This window comes from Perca fluviatilis, chromosome 20 (genome assembly GCF_010015445.1).
Source record: "Perca fluviatilis chromosome 20, GENO_Pfluv_1.0, whole genome shotgun sequence".
Lineage (NCBI taxonomy): Eukaryota > Metazoa > Chordata > Actinopteri > Perciformes > Percidae > Perca > Perca fluviatilis.
Window position 1 is genome coordinate 33,699,903 of NC_053131.1, and position 25,000 is coordinate 33,724,902.

Consider the following 25,000-nt stretch of genomic DNA (forward strand, 5'->3'; position numbering starts at 1 on the left):
AGGCTCTAGATTAACAGTGGTTCACCATCCTGAGGCTCTAGATTAATAGTGGTTCATCATCCTGAGGCTCTAGATTAACACTGGTTCACCATCCTGAGGCTCTAGATTAACAGTGGTTCACCATCCTGAGGCTCTAGATTAACAGTGGTTCACCATCCTAAGGCTCTAGATTAACAGTGGTTCACCATCCTGAGGCTCTAGATTAACAGTGGTTCACCATCCTGAGACTCTAGATTAACAGTGGTTCATCACCCTGAGGCTCTAGATTAACAGTGGTTCATCACCCTGAGGCTCTAGATTAACAGTGGTTCATCATCCTGAGGCTCTAGATTAACAGTGGTTCATCATCCTGAGGCTCTAGATTAACAGTGGTTCATCCTGAGGCTCTAGATTAACAGTGGTTCATCATCCTGAGGCTCTAGATTAACAGTGGTTCATCCTGAGGCTCTAGATTAACACTGGTTCATCATCCTGAGGCTCTAGATTAACAGTGGTTCATCATCCTGAGGCTCTAGATTAACAGTGGTTCATCCTGAGGCTCTAGATTAACACTGGTTCATCATCCTGAGGCTCTAGATTAACACTGGTTCATCATCCTGAGGCTCTAGATTAACACTGGTTCATCCTGAGGCTCTAGATTAACACTGGTTCATCCTGAGGCTCTAGATTAACACTGGTTCATCATCCTGAGGCTCTAGATTAACAGTGGTTCTCAAACTTTTTCACATCAAGGACCCCTAAACTGACACAAACTAGACCACGGACCCCCCCCCCATCTGATAAGACTTTGTCCCAGGTTCCCCTACCTGATAGGATCTATGCTTTCACATGTTTTATTACAGAAAGAGAATGAAACCCTTGAGCAAAATAGTCATACATACAATCTGTCAGTGTGTAAATTATGACCCATGATCATGCACCACCCCCACTCAAGCAATGTGTGTCATTTTGCAGAGATAATGTTAAGGGTCTCCAGGGCTTCTGTAAGAGGGGACCGTTAGGCCTACACTCAATTTAGGAAGACTACATGTGGTCAATCAGCTTTTCCATTTACAGCAGTAGAAAAGTGGAACTTAATTCCACTTCACATTAGAGATTGTGCCAGTCTCAGCAGTTCTAAAATGTCCTTAACCCTTGTGTGGTCCTTCGGGTCCCAGTGACCCGAAGGACCACACAAGGATTATGTACTTCCCTTTACTTTGTTGAGAATTGCTCTCTAAACCCTGTTTGTGTAAAGTAAGTAAGTAAAGTTTATTTCTAGAACACATTTAAACACAGTTTAAGCTGACCAAAATGCTGTACAAACAAGAACTAAGGTGCTGTATTAACCCTTGTTTAGAGAGCAATTCTCAACAAAGTAAACGGAAGTACATAATCCTTGTGTTGTCCTTCGGGTCACTGGGACCCGAAGGACCACACAAGGGTTAAAGACTTGGCTGAAGGCAAATCAACTATGTGATCACTGACCTTTCTATAACATGGAATTGATATATTAGTGTATAATGGTTTATACGTGATGTAATGCTTGTTATATGTTGTTAAGTTTCTATTTTACAGGGTACAAGCGGCCCAAATGGGTTTCCTCAGGAGGGTGGCTGGCGTCTCCCTTAGAGATAGGGAGAGGAGCTCGGAGTAGAGCTGGGAGGAGGCCTCGGGGAAGACCCAGGACTAGGTGGAGGGATTATATCTCCAACCTGGCCTGGGAACGCCTTGGGATCCCCCAGTCGGAGCTGGTTAATGTGGCTCGGGAAAGGGAAGTTTGGGGTCCCCTGCTGGAGCTGCTCCCCCCGCGACCCGACACCGGATAAGCGGACGAAGATGGATGGATGGAAGTTTCTATCTGTTTTGATAGTACTGTGTATATTGTCCTTTTATCTCTCTTGCCCGGGGAGGGACCACAGATGTAAATTAGCTGTATAGGTAACTGGGACAGGGCTTGAACTGTGCATGGTCCCTGACAAATAAAATAAACTCATGGATGAAATTAAAAGTTAACATAAATGATTCCCCTTTTTGCTGGGGACCCCCTGGAACCTCTTCAAGGACCCCTAGGCGTCCCCGGAGCCCACTTTGAGAACCACTGCTCTAGAACACTCAGACATTAATAATTTTATCATCACCGGTAGCAACATGCTAACTTCACCTAGCTAGCCAACAGTGGCATTAGAAAGCTGTCAGTAGCATTAGCCACCGAGCTAAAGGGCTAACTAACCCTTCAGGTAACTAGTTAACAGAAGAGATTGACTGCCTGTGGAGAAGAAGGAGGACTTTCTGTAACGTTAAGTCAGACCAGTTAGTCTCCTAAACTAGCGGCCGTTTGGCGGCTAGTAGTGGTTAGTTAGCTAGTTAGCAGCCGTTAACAGTCCTGAATTAATCCCAACTGTTGGCCTCCGGGTTGTTTAAACTCTCTGCCGCCGGTAACCGTCGCTGTCTGCCCCGAAAAATACCCGTTAATAGAAGAATATCATCGGTTTGACAAACCTGTCTGCTTCTCCCGGACAGACGCCGCCATGTTGGATGTTGTTGGTGACGGAGCGTCTGATGACGTGGCCGCAGCCCGTCAGAGAGGCGGAAAGAACGAAGAGGTATCACTCCGCCGCAGGTTCCAGAGACCAAGGAGGTAGAAAATTAAAGAGGTATCACTCCGCCGCAGGTTCCAGAGACCAAGGAGGTAGAAAATTAAAGAGGTATCACTCCGCAGCAGTTTCCAGAGACCAAGGAGGTAGAAAATTAAAGAGGTATCACTCCGCCGCAGTTTCCAGAGACCAAGGAGGTAGAAAATTAAAGAGGTATCACTCCGCAGCAGTTTCCAGAGACCAAGGAGGTAGACAATTAAAGAGATTATCACCGCCGCAGGTTCCAGAGACCAAGGAGGTAGAAAATTAAAGAGGTATCACTCCGCCGCAGGTTCCAGAGACCAAGGAGGTAGAAAATTAAAGAGGTATCACTCCGCAGCAGTTTCCAGAGACCAAGGAGGTAGAAAATTAAAGAGGTATCACTCCGCAGCAGTTTCCAGAGACCAAGGAGGTAGAAAATTAAAGAGGTATCACTCCGCAGCAGTTTCCAGAGACCAAGGAGGTAGAAAATTAAAGAGGTATCACTCCGCAGCAGTTTCCAGAGACCAAGGAGGTAGAAAATTAAAGAGGTATCACTCCGCAGCAGTTTCCAGAGACCAAGGAGGTAGAAAATTAAAGAGGTATCACTCCGCAGCAGTTTCCAGAGACCAAGGAGGTAGAAAATTAAAGAGGTATCACTCCGCAGCAGTTTCCAGAGACCAAGGAGGTAGAAAATTAAAGAGGTATCACTCCGCAGCAGTTTCCAGAGACCAAGGAGGTTGTCACTGCCCGATGTGAGTCAAGTGCAGATGTGAGTTGCGCATTTGTCACTTTGCGACATGTAGCCTACAAGAACCTGCTAACGAGAGACTAGTAACTAATACTAAATACTACAACTAAAAATGGACCTACATAACAAAGTTGGTTCACTGCTAGCTACAAGTTAGCAATCAAACACAACAAAGGCTGTCACTTGAATGGCGTTTTGAGCTAACGTTAGCAATCAAACAATCATAGATAGCTACAACGTTTTTGGAAATGATTTCCATCTTCTGTTATTGTTTGTAATGAGAAAAGTTTATTATTTTATGGATTTCACAAATTTCAGGATGACACAGATGCGCCCTGTCACTTGAATGGCGTTTTGAGCGAACGTTAGCAATCAAACAATCATGAACCGTTTAAATCTGAGCATGCACGACTCACATCTGCACTTGACTCACATTGGGCAGTGACAAGGTACAATTAAAGAGGTGTCGCTCCAGTTTCCAGAGACCAGTGGTGGAATCTACTTTAAGTAGGTACATTTACTCTAATACTGTACTAAAAAAAATGCAATAAAACTACAAAAAAACATCACAAAAAAAATGAGGAAAAAAGTTTCCAGAATCTTGAAAAGCGACAAAAACGTCACCAAAAACCCCACCAACAAAATGAATTGAAAATACAACGAAAATGTTTTGCAAAAGCGTTGAAAAAGGTGACAAAAAGTTGAAAGAAATGACAAATGTTGACAAAACATTGAAAAAGGCAACAATTGGGTTGAAGAAAGCGACAAAAACGTCAAAAAAAATAAATAAATAAATGATGTTTTGCAAAAGCTTCGAAAAAGGCGACATAACGTTGAATAGAACAACAAAAAACGACGTGAAAAACGGTTGAAAAAGGCGACAAAAAAGGTTGAAGAAAGTGTCAAAAACGTAAAAAAAGAAAAAAAAAAGACAAATATTTAAATAAAACCTCAAAAAACGTTGAAAATAACCTCTGGTTCCACGTTGGTACGAGATATCTTCTTTTCAATAAAACCAGAGTTGTTTGTGCGAGACGGCGACTGATCTGTGTTCAGTTAATTAGAGTTTAAAGGTCCCATGGCATGAAAATGTCACTTTATGAGGTTTTTTTAACATTAATATGAGTTCCCCCAGCCTGCCTATGGCCCCCCAGTGGCTAGAAATGGTGATAGGTGTAAACCGAGCCCTGGGTATCCTGCTCTGCCTTTGAGAAAATGAAAGCTCAGATGGACCAATCAGGAATCTTCTCCTTATGAGGTCATAAGGAGCAAGGTTACCTCCCCTTTCTCTGCTTTGTCCACTTCAGACTTCAGATACAGTATTAGGGGACCACTAAGGTCTATATAAAAGAGACTTCAGATACAGTATTAGGGGACCACTAAGGTCTATATAAAGAGACTTCAGATACAGTATTACGGGACCACTAAGGTCTATATAAAAGAGACTTCAGATACAGTATTAGGGGACCACTAAGGTCTATATAAAAGAGACTTCAGATGCAGTATTAGGGGACCACTAAGGTCTATATAAAAGAGACTTCAGATACAGTATTAGGGGACCACTAAGGTCTATATAAAAGAGACTTCAGATACAGTATTAGGGGACCACTAAGGTCTATATAAAAGAGACTTCAGATACAGTATTAGGGGACCACTAAGGTCTATATAAAAGCATCTAAACAGCAGCATGCCATGGGACCTTTGAGAAATCAGGACACCAACACCACCACCAGTTTGTTTCTGCGTTTATAGAGAAAACGTGTAAAACACACAACGGATAAATGACAAGAAAGTTAAAGAGGACAGAAAAATAAATGTTCAAAGACAGAAATCCAACGGAGAGATACAGTAGCACACAGGCGGCAAACTTGAGGCCTGCTGGCAAAGTCTGGCCCCTCATAGATTTTAATCCGCTCTGCATATCAATTAGGTTCACAATTACTTTGGTGTTTTCCCAAAAAACAAAAACAAAAAAACACACACACACACACACACACACACACACACACACACACACACACACAGTAACATATACAAACACAGAGACACACACAGTAACACAGAGACACAGACACACACACAGTAACACATACACAGTCTCACAGACACACACACACAGTAACACATACACAGTCTCACAGACACACACACACAGTAACACAGAGAAACACACACACACACACAGTAACACAGTCTCACAGACATACACAGTAACACATACAGTCTCACATACACACACACACACACACACACACAGTAACACTGAGACACACACACACAAACAGTAACATATACACACAGAGTCCGACACACACAGTAACACAGTCTCACAGACACAGACGCACAGACACAGACACACACACACACAACACACACACACACACACACACACACACACACACACACACACACACACACACACACACACACACACACACACACACACACACACACACACAAATCCTCAGGATGTGACTCAGCTTCTCACCCTTAGTTCATTTTCCAGATATATTGGATAAAACATGACAAAACAAGAATAAAAACAGAAAATCTCGTCAAGAAAACGCTTCAAAAAAACAACTTCAACACAGAAGCTCTGTAGAAAACATAACAGATATTTAGCATATTTTACAAACCAAATGTTAAGAAGAAAAAGGAAAACTCAGAGTTTAAGGTGTGTGAGATTTGGCTAATCGATAATAACAGTAATGATCGTTAGCTGCACTCAACAGACTTCTGATTATAAAACTACAACACGAGAATACACAGAAAATCTGTTCAACAACACGCTTCATAAAATCAACTTGTAGGAAAAAAAATGTAAAAATAAAATCAGCACCGTCGTTTTCTAACTAGAAAACGTTTTTTGGGGGATTTCTGCAGTTAGATTTCAGAACTCAGAGTTTAAGGGCTTAGATTTGGTTCATCGATAAAAACATGACCATTAGCTGCAGCTCCACTCAATGGATTCACAAAGTATACAAATCTGGGAATCTGTGTGTGTGTGTGTGTGTGTTAGTGTGTGTGGTGTGTGTGTGTGTAGAGTGTGTGGTATGTGTGTGTGTGTGTGTGACTGTGCATGTGTATGACTGTGTGTGTATGTCTCTGTGTGTGTCTGTGCATGTGTATGACTGTGTGTGTGTGTGTGTGTGTGTGTGTGTGACTGTGCATGTGTATGACTGTGTGTGTGCGCCTGTGTGACTGTGTGTGTATGTGTGTGTGTGTGTTCTTGTTTAACTACATTCGTGGGGTCCAAAAACCCGGCAAATGACACAACGCCAATCAGTAACAGGTTGGGGGGTGTGTGTGTGTGTGTGTGTGTGTGTGTGTGTGTGTGTGTGTGTGTGTGTTTTTTTTTTTTTTTTTTTTTTTTTTTTTTTTTTTTTTTTTTTTTTTTTTTTTGTGTGTTTTTTGTTGTTGTTGGAACAGCATTGATATTGGATATTAATAAACTATACACAAACGTAAGAAATAAAGCTAGCGCTACGTTGACGGCTCTTGTGGTGTGTGCCCTTCAACAAAAAGCCCAGCGTACATTCTCAGGCACTATACACTACTGTTATATACACACACTATAAAATACCCCACCATCTAAAAAAAAAACTGTGGGGAAAAAGAGGTGCACCGTGGATTTCAAACTAGAAAACATAAGATATATTTAGCAATTTACAAAACAAATGTTAAGACTTTTTTTGGGGGGTTCCTGCAGTTAGATTTTAGTTTAAGAGCTTAGATTTGGCTAAATCGATAACAGAAAATGTTCATTAGCTGCAGCTCCACTCAACGGATTTCTAATAAAAAAAAAAAAAAAACACAGCTCATAATTCGGGGTGTAACGATTCAAAGATCCAAGAAAATATCAATACATATGGTCTGTAAGATGCTGCTTTATTTTAGATCGTATCCATCGCAGGCCCCCTGAAATGAATCAAAAGCGCACTGTGACAGACTTTAACATATCGGTAAATATCGTATCAGTGTCCACAGAATCAATATAATATCCTATCGTGATAAAACTTGTGATTAATGGCGTTTTTCCATCACATGGTACCAGCTCGACTCCACTCGCCTTTTTTTGGTTTTTCATTCTGATAAGAGTCCCTGGTACCTGCTAACAGGTCCTTTATTTAGGACCACCTCAGTGGAGGTTCCCAGGGAGCTGAGGCCGCGCCTACAGAAGTGTGAAAGCGCAGGTGGAAGTGTCCTGAACGCGATATCACCAATCCCACTATGGCCACGCCAAGACCCGCCCTTCAACAGCATTCACACACTATAATTGGCCAGGCGTCCATGCTTACAAGTACAGGTCCTATCCCCTGACCAATCCCCTAACCCTAACCCTAACCACTCAAGTTGAAATGCCTAACCCCAACCAATCAAGCTTTCTCACAGCAGACATGTTGACATGTCATAGTAAGAAAAAGCACAGGTGTGTTCAGACCCATTACTGATGGCTGCATTCCACTTAGGAGAGGCCCTGGTATTAAACCATTACTGATGGCTGCATTCCACTTAGGAGAGGCCCTGGTATTAAACCATTACTGATGGCTGCATTCCACTTAGGAGAGGCCCTGGTATTAAACCATTACTGATGGCTGCATTCCACTTAGGAGAGGTCCTGGTATTAAACCATTAATGATGGCTGCATTCCACTTAGGAGAGGTCCTGGTATTAAACCATTACTGATGGTTGCATTCCACTTAGGAGAGGCCCTGTATTAAACCATTACTGATGGCTGCATTCCACTTAGGAGAGGTCCTGGTATTCATTCATATTATGGACTCACTGAAATATCTTACTGGGACACTTGATGGAACTGAGCCATCGTTAAGGTTATCAATCTCAGCTGGGCTTTTCCTACTAGGACAACATGTCTGCTGTGAGAAAGGTCCATCGAGCTGCTTCGTAGGGCGGGTCTTGGCGTGACCATACTGGGATTCGTAATTGTGCGTCCTGAAAAATTGCGCCATTTTTTAAATAGTTTAGCCAGCTGTGTGTGTTTTTTTTTTTTGCTGCCTCCAGCTTCTTTAGAAACTAAACGTGTCTTCTGGCTGTGGCGACAACAACACACACCTTCCACCTTCTGTGTGTGTGTCGCGTTAGGTCACGGCAGTTTACTGCGGCGCCGCTATGACGACCAGCCACGCTGAGGCGGTACTAAAATCTGTGTGTCGAGGCCAGGCGAATCGAGCAATGGAAAAACACCATTACACCCCTAGATCTACGTAGAGATGTCAGGATACCTCAAACGCTGGCATGGACATCGGCGAGTACTGGAGTTTAAGGGCTTTTCACACGGGGAGCGATTGTGGCGCCTCGTCATTCATTTTCAACGAGAGGTTCACAATTTCTTTTTTTTGTAGTAATGTTATTCCTGAGAATCTGATATACTTGGGCTAAGCTCTACTGCACACACGCACACATCGGAATCGTCTTAAAAGTACCGGCTCGGCATCGGAATCGTAAAAAATCCAAACGATACCCGACCCTAGCTGTGTGTAGCCAGTCCTTCCAGAAAAATGTGGAGTTTTTTTGTGATTGTTGCGGGCAAAAGTCCTTGATTATGCGGCAAGTTTCCTTTAAAAAATGCAATGGAATATGCTATATGTGATATTTATGCAATTTAGTGCAATGAAATTGCGCGAACTTGCAAAAACTGCAGTTTGATGAAAAAGAGAAAAAAAAACTGATATCTGTGTGTAGAGAGGAGGTGATAGAGCCTCTAGCTGTGTGTAGAGAGGAGGTGATAGAGTCTCTAGCTGTGTGTAGAGAGGAGGTGATAGAGCCTCTAGCTGTGTGTAGAGAGGAGGTGATAGAGTCTCTAGCTGTGTGTAGGGAGGAGGTGATAGAGCCTCTAGCTGTGTGTAGAGAGGAGATGATGAGGAGGTGATAGAGTCTCTAGCTGTGTGTAGAGAGGAGATGATGAGGAGGTGATAGAGTCTCTAGCTGTGTGTAGAGAGGAGGTGATAGAGCCTCTAGCTGTGTGTAGGGAGGAGGTGATAGAGCCTCTAGCTGTGTGTAGAGAGGAGATGATAGAGCCTCTAGCTGTGTGTAGAGAGGAGGTGATAGAGCCTCTAGCTGTGTGTAGAGAGGAGGTGATAGAGCCTCTAGCTGTGTAGAGAGGAGGTGATAGAGCCTCTAGCTGTGTGTAGAGAGGAGGTGATAGAGCCGCTGTGTGTAGGGAGGAGGTGATAGAGCCTCTAGCTGTGTGTAGGGAGGAGGTGATAGAGCCTCTAGCTGGTGTGGGGAGGAGATGATGAGAGCCCTCTAGCTGTGTGTAGAGAGGAGATGATGGGAGGGAGGTGATAGAGCCTCTAGCTGTGTGTAGGGGAGGGTGATGGAGCCTCTAGCTGGTGTGTGGGGAGGAGGTGATAGGGTCTCTAGCTGTGTGTAGAGAGGGATAGATGCTCTAGCTGTGTGTGGAGGGAGGTGATAGGGTCTCTAGCTGTGTGTGTGGGGAGGTGATAGAGTCTCTAGCTGTGTGTAGGGAGGAGGTGATAGAGCCTCTAGCTGTGTGTAGAGAGGAGGTGATAGAGCCTCTAGCTGTGTGGGGAGGGGTGATGGAGTCTCTAGCTGTAGAGAGGGAGATGATAGAGCCTAGCTGGTGTAGGAGGAGGTGATAGAGCCTCTAGCTGTGTGTAAGGAGGAGGTGATAGAGCCTCTAGCTGTGTGTAGGGAGGAGGTGATAGAGCCTCTAGCTGTGTGTAGGGAGGAGGTGATAGAGTCTCTAGCTGTGTGTAGGGAGGAGGTGAGCGTGGTGGCTGACTGCCTGCTCCACGGAGCTTTTGAAGGCCCGGTACGAGGAGGAGACGGGCAGGAGGAGGCGTCTGGAGCCGGGGTCGCGCTGAGGGAAGAGACCTTCGTCCGCCAACACCTCCTTTCTTCCTCTCTTCCTCTTCCCTCCGTCGCCTTCTCCCTCTGGCGGGTGGAGGAAGGATATGGAGGGAGGAGGGAGGAGGGCGGCCGCTGGGAGATCCTCGGCTCCAGTGGAGAAACGGAGGAGATCCTGCAGGGAGATAGAGCTCCTCCCAACTGAGAGGAGAGGAGAGGAGAGGAGAGGAGAGGAGAGGAGAGGAGGGAGAGGGAGAGGGAGAAGAGAGGAGAAAAAAAGAGGAGAGGGAGAGAGGAGGAGAGAGGGGAGAGGAGGAGGAGGGGAGGAGAGAGGGAGGGAGAGAGGAGAGGAGGAAACAAAAGAGGAGAGGAGAGGAGAGAGGAGGGAGGGAGAGGAGAGAGAGGAGAAGGAGGAAGAGGAGAGGAGAGGAGAGGAGAGAGAGGAGAGGAGAGGAGAAGAGAGGAGAGTAGGAAACAAAAGAGAGGAAAGGAGAGGAGAGAGAGAGGAGAGGAGGAGGAGATGAGAGGAGAGAGAAGAGGAGAGGAGAGGGAGGAGAGGGGAGAAGGGAGGAGAGGAGAGGTTTAAACCATCACTCTCTTACTCGCTCTACCACACACTACATAGACTACAGCCTCCACAGAACCATAAACTCTGGTTTACCTTCACACTCGAACAGGAGGTGCCTCCAGTAGCCGAGGACGGGCGTCTCCCTGCTCAGCCTCTCCTCCTGCTCCGAGAAGGTCACGGTGAAGACGTGGCCGAGCGTCTGAGCCGAGAGCCGACCGGCCGCCTCGCAGAACACCCGGCAGAACGCCGACGGGAACAGCTGCACCTGCACGCCATCAAAACAAGGTCAGCACTCGGCATCTCCTTAAAGGGATACGCCACCGTTTGGTGAAATAGGGCTCATCAGGGTCCCCTCTAGCTGTAGATAGGTGGGGTCTCCCCTAGCTGTAGATAGGTGGGGTCTCCTCTAGCTGTAGATAGGTGAGGTCTCCTCTAGCTGTAGATAGGTGAGGTCTCCTCTAGCTGTAGATAGGTGAGGTCTCCCCTAGCTGTAGATAGGTGGGGTCTCCTCTAGCTGTAGATAGGTGGGGTCTCCCCTAGCTGTAGATAGGTGGGGTCTCCCCTAGCTGTAGATAGGTGAGGTCTCCCCTAGCTGTAGATAGGTGAGGTCTCCTCTAGCTGTAGATAGGTGGGGTCTCCTCTAGCTGTAGGTGGGCTCCCGGTGAATGGAGAGGGGAGGCTCCTCTAGCTGTAGATAGGTGAGGTCTCCTCTAGCTGTAGATAGGTGGGGTCCTCTAGCTGTAGATAGGTGAGGTCTCCTCTAGCTGTAGATAGGTGGGTTCCTAGCTGTAGATAGGTGGGGTTCCCCCTAGCTGTAGATAGGTGGGGTCTCCTCTAGCTGTAGATAGGTGGGGTCTCCTCTAGCTGGAGATAGGTGGGGTCTCCTCTAGCTGGAGATAGGTGGGGTCTCCTCTAGCTGGAGATAGGTGGGGTCTCCTCTAGCTGGAGATAGGGGGGGTCTCCCCTAGCTGGAGATAGGGGGGGTCTTCCCTAGCTGGAGATAGGGGGGTGGCGTCAGTACCCGATCCATTCTGCACATGCACGATATGTTCGCGCATGCGCTGTTGTACGAATATTTACGACACTGCCCGATCTGTTCCACGCTAGCTGACCGCTAGGTGATTGTAGCGGTCTGCCGTTAGCCTCCAAAGGCAAGCTAACGTTAGTTTAGCTAATGGCTAATTTGGCTAACCGCTAGGTAGCTGATTGTAGCGGTCTGCCGTTTGCCTCCACAGGCAAGCTAACTTTAGTTTAGCTAACAGCTAATTCGGCTAACCGCTAGCTGAGACAGCATGTAATAACTTTAAAAGACCCTCAAAATAAAACTTGAAAATAAACGTTAACATATATAACAGCTGTTACATCAGTTCTACTTTACTTGTGCTCATTTAAAATACAATCACTCAATACTTGTCTTTATTGTTATTACTGTAAAGTCTTAATGTAGCTGTAGCTGCTTCTCCCATTAAGTTTGACTTAACGTTATTTTAGACTGAATCCAGTTGTAAGCTAGCGGTTAGCCGAATTAGCTGTTAGCTAAACTAACGTTAGCTTCTCGGTGGAGGCTAGCGTGGAAACAGATCTCTTCCTGGTACAACCAACTCACCATCAAACACAAAACAAGACTTTCACGCATAGTGAATCACGCTGCCAAAATAACTGGCTCATCCCATGCTCCCCTATCTGAGCTTTACAATCGCTCAGTGATCAGGAAAGCCAACCTGATCACAGAGGACCCGTCTCACCCCCTCCATCACTCCTTCCAGCTATTACCATCAGGCAGGCGTTTTAGGGTACCACTGGCCCGGAAAAACATCTACAAGAAATCCTTCATCCCATCTGCAATAGCCATATTGAATAGCACAAAATGAACACCACAGTCAGCTGATACTTCAATTCACCCCATGTCTTGTTTTTATATGTATGTATGAATGTCTCTTTGTAACTGGAGCCTTGTCAAAGACAATTTTCTGGAACCCTGTGTAACAGACAATAAAGTATTATCTTATCTTATCTTATCTTATCTTATCTAACAGATCAGGCAGTGTTGTAAATCCTCGTACAACAGCGCATGCGCAGAACGGATCGTGCAACCAGCACGGATCGGGTACTGACAGCATGCATCGTTTTAGTCTGGTGCAACACCGGCAGCGTCGCCGCTAGTTAGCTTAGCGTAGTGAATGGAATCCTATGTTGCCGGTTAGCATGTTGTGAGTAAAAGTGAGCCAACAAAAGACAAAAATAACAACCTAATTACTTGCACGGAGACAAAAAAATGCGTTGGCCCACCCATCTACAGCCAGGGGAGACCGTGATAAGAACTATTTCAACAAACGGTGGAGTATCCCTTTAAATATACAGTATCTTTAAAATACAAAGCCATGCACGCTGTACCTGATCAAAGACACCCAGAGTCTGCAGACCCTCCCGAAGCCTGCAGGACAAAACAAAAGTCAGACTCTTTTTACCGTCTTCACCTTCCACCAAAACCAAACAGGTCTGATATTGTCCCAAGTCTGAAGTCTTGGTAATTTGAAGGCATCAAAACTATGAATGAACACATATGGAATTATGTACTTAACAAAAAAGTGTGAAATAACTGAAAACATGTCTTATATTTTAGATTCTTCAAAGTAGCCACCCTTTGCTTTTTTTGATAACTCTGCAAACCCTTGGTGTTCTCTCAATGAGCTTCATGAGGTAGTCACCTGAAATGGTTTTACCTTCACAGGTGTGCTTTGTCAGGGTTAATTAGTGGAAGGTTTTCCCTTATTAATGAAAAAAGCAAAGGGTGGCTACTTTGAGGAATCTAAAATATAAGACATGTTTTCAGTTATTTCACACTTTTTTGTTAAGTACATAATTCCATATGTGTTCATTCATAGTTTTGATGCCTTCAGTGAGAATCTACAATGTAAATAGTCATGAAAATAAAAAAGAAACACATTGAATGAGAAGGTGTGTCCAAACTTTTGGCCTGGCCTATATCATGCACCCCTGGTGAAAGAGTCCTGATCTGGCGAGCTCCAGTTTTCCACTCGCAGATCAGTCTGGCATCTTCTGGTTTAGGTGGTGACGCCAACGAGAAGCGACTGTTCGGTCTAAACAACGTGGCGGCTTCCACGGAGGAGATGAGCGTAGCTATCGCAGCGAGTTTTAACCGAATTAGAAAGTATTCCTTCATTGAAAGAAGAGCAACAAAAAAAACTGGAGGCTTTTCTCGGAGGAAAAGATGTTTCTGCTCTTCTCCCGACTGGTTTCGGCAAGAGGTTTGATCTGATTGGTTGATTTGTCCCGTCACAGACAGATGGTTTATCCAATCAGATTACCAGGATTTTCACTCCCCTTCCCAAAAGTTCTCCAACGGAAAGTTCCCAGATGGATATGCCGAGCAAATGGGAAGCGATCCACCTGGTGGAGTCAGGTTAGTAGGGCTGTGTATTGGCAAGGATCTGGCGATACGATACGTATCACGATACATGGGTCACGATTCTATATATGGCAATATATTTAGATACTGTGCGTAAGGAGATGTATTGGGATTTATTTAAAGTATAATTTTAGAAAAAATAATATTTAAAAAAAGACATGATGTTCATAAAAGTCAAAGAAGTTTACTTTAGGTAAACAATTCAGTTCACAGAAAATCAGACAGTTTGGGATTGTGGTCCCCAGGTTCTTAGTGAGCTAATGTTGATATGATAAAGTAGGCCAAAGGTCAGCCAGAGCTACGCTGTTAGCTTCTAGCAATAACAGTGCTGACTTTTTGCTAGAAGCTAACAATGTTAACGCTAACAGCGTGCATTTTTTACGCCTTTTTTTGTAGTTCGTCGTCTTTTCGCATTTTTTTTGCATTCTGTTGTTTGTCTTTCTCAGTCAGAAGTGTGTTAGTGGGCAGCGAGGCGTGTGCGTACCTCTGCAGCGGCAGCTGCATCCTGGTGATCATGGTGAAGCCGACCAGATCCTCCAGCAGAGCCTCTCGCTGCTGCAGGCTGCTGATTGGTCGGTTGCAGCCGGCTAACTCCAGGAACTCCCAGCTCTCCGCCATGACTTCTCTCAGGGCGTCTAGAGACTCCGCCTCGGCCATCTGAAATCAGCCACACGATCATTTAAAGAAATCAGATAGTTTCCTCGTATCGAAGTTAAACAAGATTTAAGTAGAACAAAAACTTGACAAAAACCTTGAAAAGCAAAATAAATATAGAAAAACATGACGAGAAAGTGACAAAACTATAGAAAACAAATTGAAAAAAGACAAAAATATAGAAAAATGACAAACATATAGAAACAATGACAAAAATATAGAAAAAAATGACAAAAATATAGAAACAATTACAAAATATAGAAACAAATGACAAAAATACAGAAAAAAATAGAAAAAAAACAAAAATATAGAAAATAAATGACAAAAAAATGACAGAAATATATATAAAAAAAAAAAATCACAAAAAAGTGACAAAACTAGATTTTTTTTTAAAAGACAAAAAATTGAAACAATGACAAAAACAAATAGACAAAAAGACAGAAATATAGAAAAAATGACAAAAAAGTGACAAAACTATAGATTTTTTTTTTTAAAAGACAAAAAATAGAAAAAATGACAAAAAAATAGACAAAAAAACAAAAATATAGAAAATAAATGACAAAAATATAGAAAATAAATGACAAAAAATGACAAATATAAAAAAATGACAAAAAAGTGACAAAAATATAGAAAAAAGTCAAAAAAAATTAAATAAAATAAAAAAGACAGAAATGTGACAAATCTGTAAAAAAAGCTTCACGAATATCACCCAAGCGACCAAACCACTGACCAAAGCGACAGTATGTCATCACGCGTAACAAACACAAGTGTGGCGGAAATTAAACCCGATTTAAACAGAAACCAGTTCTGGTGTTGATCTGGTGCTACTCACCCTGCCGACGAGGCGGCTGAAGTGCGTGTCGGGGGTCATGTGATCGGCGGCGAGCGGCCGGTTGGCCGGGTAGTTGAACAGACACTGGTACAGAGCCGGGGAGAAGAAGCCGATCGGTGGACCGCCCTGAACCAGACAGAGAGCCAGCAGGCAGCCCACGTCGAAGTACAGGTCGTCACGCACAGCTGCACACACACACACAAAGATCCATCTATACTAGAGCTGCACACACAAAGATCCATCTATACTAGAGCTACATACACAAAGATCCATCTATACTAGAGCTGCACACACAAAGATCCATCTATACTAGAGCTGCACACACAAAGATCCATCTATACTAGAGCTACACACACAAAGATCCATCTATACTAGAGCTAAACACACAAAGATCCATCTATACTAGAGCTAAACACACAAAGATCCATCTATACTAGAGCTACACACACAAAGATCCATCTAAACTAGAGCTACATACACAAAGATCCATCTATACTAGAGCTACACACACAAAGATCCATCTATACTAGAGCTAAACACACACACACACACACACACACACACACACACACACACACACACACACAAAGATCCATCTATACTAGAGCTAAACACACACACACACACAAAGATCCATCTATACTAGAGCTACACACACAAAGATCCATCTATACTAGAGCTACACACACAAAGATCCATCTAAACTAGAGCTACATACACAAAGATCCATCTATACTAGAGCTACACACACAAAGATCCATCTATACTAGAGCTAAACACACACACACACACAAAGATCCATCTATACTAGAGCTACACACACAAAGATCCATCTATACTAGAGCTACACACACAAAGATCCATCTATACTAGAGCTACACACACAAAGATCCATCTATACTAGAGCTAAACACACACACACACACACACACAAAGATCCATCTATACTAGAGCTGCACACACAAAGATCCATCTAAACTAGAGCTGCACACACAAAGATCCATCTATACTAGAGCTAAACACACAAAGATCCATCTATACTAGAGCTGCACACACAAAGATCCATCTATACTAGAGCTGCACACACAAAGATCCATCTATACTAGAGCTACACACACACACACACACACACACACACACACACACACACACACACACACACACACACACACACACAAAGATCATCTATACTAGAGCTGCACACACAAAGATCCATCTATACTAGAGCTGCACACACACACACACACACACACACACACAAAGATCATCTATACTAGAGCTGCACACACAAAGATCCATCTAAACTAGAGCTGCACACACAAAGATCCATCTATACTAGAGCTAAACACACAAAGATCCATCTATACTAGAGCTGCACACACAAAGATCCATCTATACTAGAGCTGCACACACAAAGATCCATCTATACTAGAGCTGCACACACACAACCACACACACACACACAAAGATCATCTATACTAGAGCTGCACACACAAAGATCCATCTATACTAGAGCTGCACACACAAAGATCCATCTATGCTAGAGCTACATACACACACACACACACAAAGATCCATCTATACTAGAGCTGCACACACACAACACAACAACAACAACAACAAAAACACACACACAAAAACACACACACACAAACACAACAAAAACACACACACACACAAAGATCCATCTATACTAGAGCTGCACACACACACACACACACACACAAAGATCCATCTATACTAGAGCTGCACACAGACCATAAATTGATGAAACCTGTTTTAAAATAAATAATGGTTGATACCCTGGGAGTCCAGCGCCAGGTTTTTGGATCCGTCCGGACCCTCGAACACGACCGAGTCCTGGATCTGCTGAACCAGCAGCTTCAGGAAGTACTGCCTGGCCGCGTCGCTGCCCTGGAGCCTGCTGGGAAACGTAGTCTGCGGGCCATCTTTAAATCTGGACGGAGATGATGAGAAGAGACAAATGAAAATGTTTTGTAGAAGTAAATGAGTCGATCGTACTCGGATTATGCCAACAATTAATTACTCAGTGAAGATAAAGACGAAACGTGGGCGCCAGGATAGCTCAGTTGGTAGAGGGGGCGCCCATATATAAAGGCTTAGTCCTCGATGCAGGTGGCCCAGGTTCGAGTCCCACCTGCAGCCCTTTGCTGCATGTCATCCCCCCTCTCTCTCCCCTTTCATGTCTTCAGCTGTCCTGTCAAATAAAGGCCTAAAAATGCCCCCCAAAAAATCATCTTTAAAAAAAATAAAGACGAAACGGAGAAAACAAAACAGTTCTCACTCAGAACTAAAATACTGACGCGTGGTCAGATACCGACGCAAAAACCGCCCTAGTTTAGAGTGTTTTCTTGCATGAAAAATGACGAACAAAAGACGCAAAATGACCGAAACGTACACAACGTTATTTAACTGTTCAACCAGACGGTCGATTATTTCCATAGTTGATTAATCTGTTGCAGGGGTCACCAACACGGTGCCCACGGGCACCAGGTAGCCCCCAAGGACCCCATGAGGAGTCCTCAGGCCTGTTCTAAAAATGAAAATTGAATATTGATATTATCTGTTTCCCACCTTGTTAAGTCATTGTTGATAATTATTGTGAGAAATCATTAACATGATCAGTGTCTTCACATAGATGAGCATCATTAATCATTAATAATCATATATAACTATCATTAATCATTAATAATCATATATAACTATCATTAATCATTAATAATCATATATAACTATCATTAATAATCATATATAACTATCATTAATCATTAATAATCATATATAACTATCATTAATCATTAATAATCATATATAACTATCATTAATAATCATATATAACTATCATTAATCATTAATAATCATATATAACTATCATTAATCATTAATAATCATATATAACTATCATTAATAATCATATATAACTATCATTAATCATTAATAATCATATATAACTATCATTTATCATTAATAATCATATATAACTAAAGGCAAACTGAGCACATGTTGTTATTTCAGAAGAGTGTATCAAACTGGTAGCCCTTCGTATGACTCAATACCCAGGAAGTAGCTCTCAGTTTAGAAAAGGTTGGTGACCCCTGTTGGTCGTTTGGTCTCTAAAATGTCAGAAAGTGGATCAGAGTTCCCCAGAGCCCAAGATGACGTCGTCATTTATATGACAGGTGAGTTTGTGGTCGGCTCACCTGACGGACAGAGTGTGTGTCGGGTCGAAGTGGGGCCTCCGTACCAGCTCCACGCCAGCACACAGAGCCTGGTCTCCATCCACCTCCACCTGCACGCAGAGGGGGCGGAGCCTAGGGCCCAACGCCTGCAGCATCTCCTCCGGGGATCCAGAGCCTACAGGTAACCCATGCAAGGTGGGGGAAAAGAGAGAGAGAGAGGGGAGAGAGGGAGAGAGAGACACACAGAGAGAGGGAGGAGAGACAGAGAGGGAGAGAGAGGGAGAGAGGGAGAGAGAGAGAGGGAGAGAAGAAGAGAGAGAGAGAGAGAGAGCAGAGAGAGGGAGAAAAGAAGAAGGGAGAGAGAGACAGAGAGAGGGAGAGAGACGGAGAGGGAGAGAGACAGACAGAGAGAGAGACAGAGAGGGAGAGAGAGGGAGAGAGAGACAGAGACAGAGAGAGAGAGAGAGAGAGAGAGAGAGACAGAGAGAGGGAGGGAGAGACAGAGAGAGGGAGAGAGAGACAGAGAGAGGGAGACAGAGACAGAGACAGAGAGAGAGACAGAGAGAGGGAGAGGGAGAGAGGGACAGAGAGAGAAGATTTTTTTACAAAAACACTATTACATAAACATGTTCATAATTAGTTTTTTTTCAAGTTTGCAACACAAAAGAGAGCAGAAGGTCTCTGACGGAGCTCTGGAGCCAGGCGCCAGATGTCTGGTGTACCTTTTACAGCTGACGGGGGAGTGGATGGGGGAGTGGAGGGGGGAGTGGAGGGGGGACAGGTGGCGTTTGGACAGCAGACTCCTCCTCTGTCCTCCCTGAGGAGACGCAACCAGGGACGCTGCAGCAGACAGACACACGGCTCGCATTAAAAACTGCAGCTTCATTACAACAATATCAATAACGACCCATTGCCCTCCACAGACAGAATGGTTACTTCACTTCTGCAAACGGTTAAAAACCAACATGTCCGACCTTTCCCGTCAGTCGCCTGCGTGCAGTCGCTGCAGGCCCAGTCTCTGGTGTCCAACTTCAGCGCCGAACATTTCCTGTGAGTCCCTCTGGAGCCACACAGCCGGCAGCGAATCACCTCGAACCACCTGAAAGAAGAACACAAAGAAGAAGATCTACTTTGTTCCACGCCTGTTTCTGTCTCGGGAACAAACTCTCGCGAGATCTGGCGACACAGAAAAGCTAAAGTCAGCTAACCGTTAGCAACAAGCCCTAACAAGTGGAAAATCTGGGTTAAACTAGGGCTGGGCGATGTGGAGAAAATCAGGTATCACGATATCCTTCACCAAATACCTCGATATCGATATTGCAGCGATATTCTAGGGTTATAAATGGGACTTTAACAAAATATCTTCACACTTAGATTTTAGATAAATAATCACCTGTAATGTGGACATAATGTCTAAGTGGGAAAAAGGCAAATAATAGAACAGCTAGAACAGTCTGGTAAGGTCAGAACATGACATCACATTACTGTAATGCAGCCTTTAAAACCAGGAAAAGACAACAGTTATTCCATATTACGATATCAAAAATCTAAGGCAATATCTAGTCTCATATCACGATATCTGGGGCGGCCTCTAGCTCACCCGGTAAGAGCGTGCACCCCATGTTGGTTGAGTCCTTTGTAGCGGCGCAAGTTCAAGTCCAAGTCTGCTGCCCTTTGCTGCGTGTCATCCCCGCCTATCTCTCCCACCTTTCCTGTCTATCCACTGTCACTATCTAATAAAGGGTTAAGCCCCGAAAAAAACTGCTCATTTACCAACTTGACAATTAACTTTAGTCTTTGTTGTTATTTGATAACTATACATATAAACTATTTGTTGCGGGGGCAAGTCAAAGTTGCCGTTGGGAAAGTAGGTTTCGGACCCACTTACCATAAAAACATTAATGTTGAACCCTAATCAGTCCTTCCAGAAAAAACGCAGAGTTGATTATGTGGCACGTTTTCTTAAAAAATGCGATGGAATATGCTCCATATGATATTTATGCAATTTTATGCCAACACCCTGCTTTTTTTTAAACTTAATTTCCAAAAATAGTTTACAGATATTCAGTCATTGCAATAAGTTAACAAATAAGATACAAAAATATATACAAATAATATAATATTAAAGTAAAAATAAAATAATAGTCTAAACAGAGGGAAATAAAAGATACAAAAGAGACTTTCAAAAATCGTTAATAATATAGACAGCAGGAGCACTTAAAGAGATTACAGATAATATCAGATATTAAGATAGCTTTCTGATTGGATCCCAACTTAAGAGACTCAGAGTACAACATGTCATGTTCAACCTCCAACACACTGCTTTAGATGATGTTCACGTCGCGTAATGACGTCACTTCATAACGTTCCCATGGCAACAGGGGAAAATGGCTGCTCTTGTGTGAAGTAAACGCAACATTTTTCAACTTTCTGCTAAGATACAGTACAGGCAGTTGGAAAGCTTGATTCAATGGTTTCCTTTTTATTTTTCATGACTATTTTTTACATTCCCTGAAGGCATCAAAACTATGAATGAACACATTATGGAATTATGTACTTAACAAAGTGTGAATAACTGAAAACATGTCTTATATTTTAGATTCTTTCAGTAGCCACCCTTTGCTTTTTATTAATAAGGGAAAAACTTCCACTAATGAACCCTGACAAAGCACACCTGTGAAGGTAAAACCATTTCAGGTGACTACCTCATGAAGCTCATTGAGAGAACACCAAGGGTTTGCAGAGTTATCAAAAAAAGCAAAGGGTGGCTACTTTGAAGAATCTAAAATATAAGACATGTTTTCAGTTATTTCACACTTTTTTGTTAAGTACATAATTCCATATGTGTTCATTCATAGTTTTGATGCCTTCAGTGAGAATCTACAATGTAAATAGTCATGAAAATAAAAAGGAAACGCATTGAATGAGAAGGTGTGTCCAAACTTTTGGCCTGTACTGTATATGATGGGACTTTTTATGAAATCATCCAAGCACCGCATATTTTGCGCGGAAATCGGCAATTTATGCAGCGCAAGTGCGGCATATTTGAAAAAATGTAATATTATCTTATTATATCTAATAATAAAAAAAAAAAAGAACAAAAATACCCTTTCTTTCTTACCCTTTCTTTGCGGAGCGCGTTCGTCCATCGCTGCAGAGGCAGGTGAGAGCGTCGCAGTGCATGTAAACCTCCAGCAGTTCTGAATATGCATTTTCCTCCAACTCCCATGAGGCATCTCTGCAGAAAAAGCATGACTTAGGACACAGGCTTGTGTTTCTGTCTACCCAGAATCCCTTTGTCTTCTGGGCTTTGCGTTGTCGTAGAGTTCAGGTGTGCTGAGAAGCCTTGTTAAAAGGTGGTGGTACCTCTCGGGGATGTAGATTCCCATCCTCTGCATCTCCTCCTGGAAGACCTCCTTGTTGTTACAGAGAGTACATCTGAAGAAGAAGAGACCGGCACTGTGGGCCTGACGCTGAGACACACACACACACACACACACACACACACACACACACACACACACACACACACACACACACAGACACAGACACACACACACACACACACAGACACACACACACACACACACAGACACACACACAAACACAGAAAAACAGACACAAACACAGACACAGACAGACACACACAAACACACAGACACACACACACACACACACACACACACACACACACACACACAGACAGACAGACACACACACACACACACACAGACACAGACAGACAGACACACACACAAACACAGACACAGACAGACACACACAAACACACAGATAGACACAAACACAGACACACACACACACAGACAGACCCACAAACACACACACACAAACACACAGACAGACACAAACACAGAAAAACACACACAAACACATAAAAACAGACACAAACAGACACAAACACACACAAACACAGAAAAACAGACACAACACACACACACACACACACACACACACACAAATACACAGACAGACACACACAAACACACACAAACAGAAAAACAGACACAAATACAAAGACACACACACAGAAAAACAGACACAGACACACACACACAAATACACAGACAGACACACACAAACACACAGATAGACACAAACAGACACACACACACACAAACAGAAACAAACACAGACACACACACACACAGACAGACCCACAAACACACACACAGACAGACACACAAACAGAAAAACAGACACAAACACAGACCCACAAACACAGAAACATACACACACACAGACACACATAAACACACACACACACACACACACACACAAACACAGAAAAACAGACACAAACACAGACACACACACACAAATACACAGACAGACACACAAACACACACAGATAGACACAAACACAGACAGACACACACAAACAGAAACAAACACAGACAGACACACACAAACAGACACAAACACAGACCCACAAACATACACACACAGGCACGCACAAACACAGACAGACACACAAACAAACACAAAGACACACAGATAGACACAAACACAGACACACACACACAAACAGAAACAAACACAGACACACACACACACACACACACAAACACAGAAAAACAGACACAAACACAGACACACACACACAAATACACAGACAGACACACAAACACAAAGACACACAGATAGACACAAACACAGACCCACACACACAAACAGACACAAACACAGACACACACACAAACAGACACAGACAGACCCACAAACATACACACACAGGCACGCACAAACACAGACAGACACACAAACATTTTTTTTTTATTGTAATTTGGGTAAAAAGACTCTTTCGATGCATTATTCAAATCTGTAAGTCCCACTACCTGCACGCAGTCCCTGTGGAACCAGCTGGAGTGGCAGGACGGACACTTGAGGACGGAGTAGCTCAGGACGGGCTCGATGGGGTCCAGACAGATGGAGCAGGACTGAGGCAGACTGAGGTCTGAACTCACACACAGAGACTGAGTGGGACTGTGATCGGGACAGTAGGACCTGGACACGCAGAGACACGCAGAGACACACAGAGACACATGAACCTCCTCTGAATGTCTTACACTCAGTGGCCACTTTATTAGATTCATCTTAAAGTGATGGTTCGGAGTAATTTCACCCTAGGGTCCTTTTGCACCATGACCTCGAGCCAAACACCCCCCCAGAAGCTTTTTTCACCTGGGTCTAACATTGGGAGAGTTAGCTAGAGTAGCGTTAGCCGCTGAATAGCTTAGCGCAGAGGCTAATGGACCCACGTTTGTATCTCTTAAATGAGCCCACTAATAATGCCCGAAATGACACCAAAGGTCTACACTAGTATATATAGGTTATGCTCTCATAAAACGATGGATTGGAAAGTTTGTAAGTACACCAGAAGTTTATGTAAATAACACTTGCCTGCTCTCTTCTGCTCTCTGCTGTTGTTGTTGCTGCTGTGAGACGAGTGCTTAGGGACGTCTACAAATTACAACCCCGAAAGAGATGCAACAAAAATATTTTTTAATTTAACTTATTTTTTAAAGTAAGTGCTGTAGTATAACTAGCAGGAGACAAGTAATAATTGAGGTAAGTTTGGAGACATTACCTTATTTAATCATTGAATTAATAAATATTTTTGTTGTATCTCTTTTCGGTGTAGTAATTTGTAGACGGCCCTAAGCACTCGTCTAACTGCAGGTAGCAGCAGCAGCAGCAGAGAGCAGAAGCCAGCAGGCAAGTGTTCATAAACTTCTGGTGTACTTACAAACTTTCCAATCCATCGTTTTATGAGAGCATAACCTATATATACTAGTGTAGACCTTTGGTATCATTTCGGGCATTATTAGTGGTCGATATAAGACATACAAGCGTAGTCCAGTTAACCTGCGCGCTAAGCTATTCAGCTACTCTAGCTGCGCAATGTTAGACCCAGGTGAAAAAAGCTTCTGGGGGGGTGTTGCGTTCAATGGTGCAAAGGACCCTAGGGAAGATCGAAACAACTTTAAGTCTGGTTGGGTGGAGGCTCCACGCAGAGTTTATACCGTAGCCTACTTTAGTGGCCTCTTTAAGAGAATAGCAGGGCCGGTGTGTGTGTGTGTGTGTGTGTGTGTGTGTGTGTGTGTGTGTGTGTGTGTGTG

General features: G+C 43.5%; 2 protein-coding genes across 2 annotated transcripts in view; both read right to left on the reverse strand.

Annotated features, from left to right (window-relative positions):
• scfd1 (sec1 family domain containing 1) overlaps nucleotides 1–2,612 on the reverse strand; it is a 69,536-nt gene extending 66,924 nt beyond the window's left edge. The window contains exon 1 of the mRNA XM_039785452.1: nucleotides 2,482–2,612. Within this exon, the coding sequence (XP_039641386.1) occupies nucleotides 2,482–2,512 (31 nt within the window). The 5' untranslated portion in view covers nucleotides 2,513–2,612. The remainder of the gene's footprint in view (nucleotides 1–2,481) is intronic.
• A 7,348-nt stretch (nucleotides 2,613–9,960) lies between these two features.
• Nucleotides 9,961–25,000, reverse strand: part of g2e3 (G2/M-phase specific E3 ubiquitin protein ligase) — a 22,079-nt gene continuing 7,039 nt past the window's right edge. The window contains exons 6-17 of the mRNA XM_039785094.1: nucleotides 23,717–23,885; nucleotides 22,227–22,333; nucleotides 21,982–22,098; nucleotides 19,835–19,959; nucleotides 19,572–19,700; nucleotides 18,882–19,041; nucleotides 17,463–17,617; nucleotides 15,661–15,845; nucleotides 14,659–14,831; nucleotides 13,139–13,178; nucleotides 10,838–11,009; nucleotides 9,961–10,377 (exon numbers count right to left, since the gene is read on the reverse strand). Coding sequence (XP_039641028.1) covers nucleotides 10,073–10,377; nucleotides 10,838–11,009; nucleotides 13,139–13,178; nucleotides 14,659–14,831; nucleotides 15,661–15,845; nucleotides 17,463–17,617; nucleotides 18,882–19,041; nucleotides 19,572–19,700; nucleotides 19,835–19,959; nucleotides 21,982–22,098; nucleotides 22,227–22,333; nucleotides 23,717–23,885 — 1,837 coding nt within the window. The 3' untranslated portion in view covers nucleotides 9,961–10,072. The remainder of the gene's footprint in view (nucleotides 10,378–10,837; nucleotides 11,010–13,138; nucleotides 13,179–14,658; nucleotides 14,832–15,660; nucleotides 15,846–17,462; nucleotides 17,618–18,881; nucleotides 19,042–19,571; nucleotides 19,701–19,834; nucleotides 19,960–21,981; nucleotides 22,099–22,226; nucleotides 22,334–23,716; nucleotides 23,886–25,000) is intronic.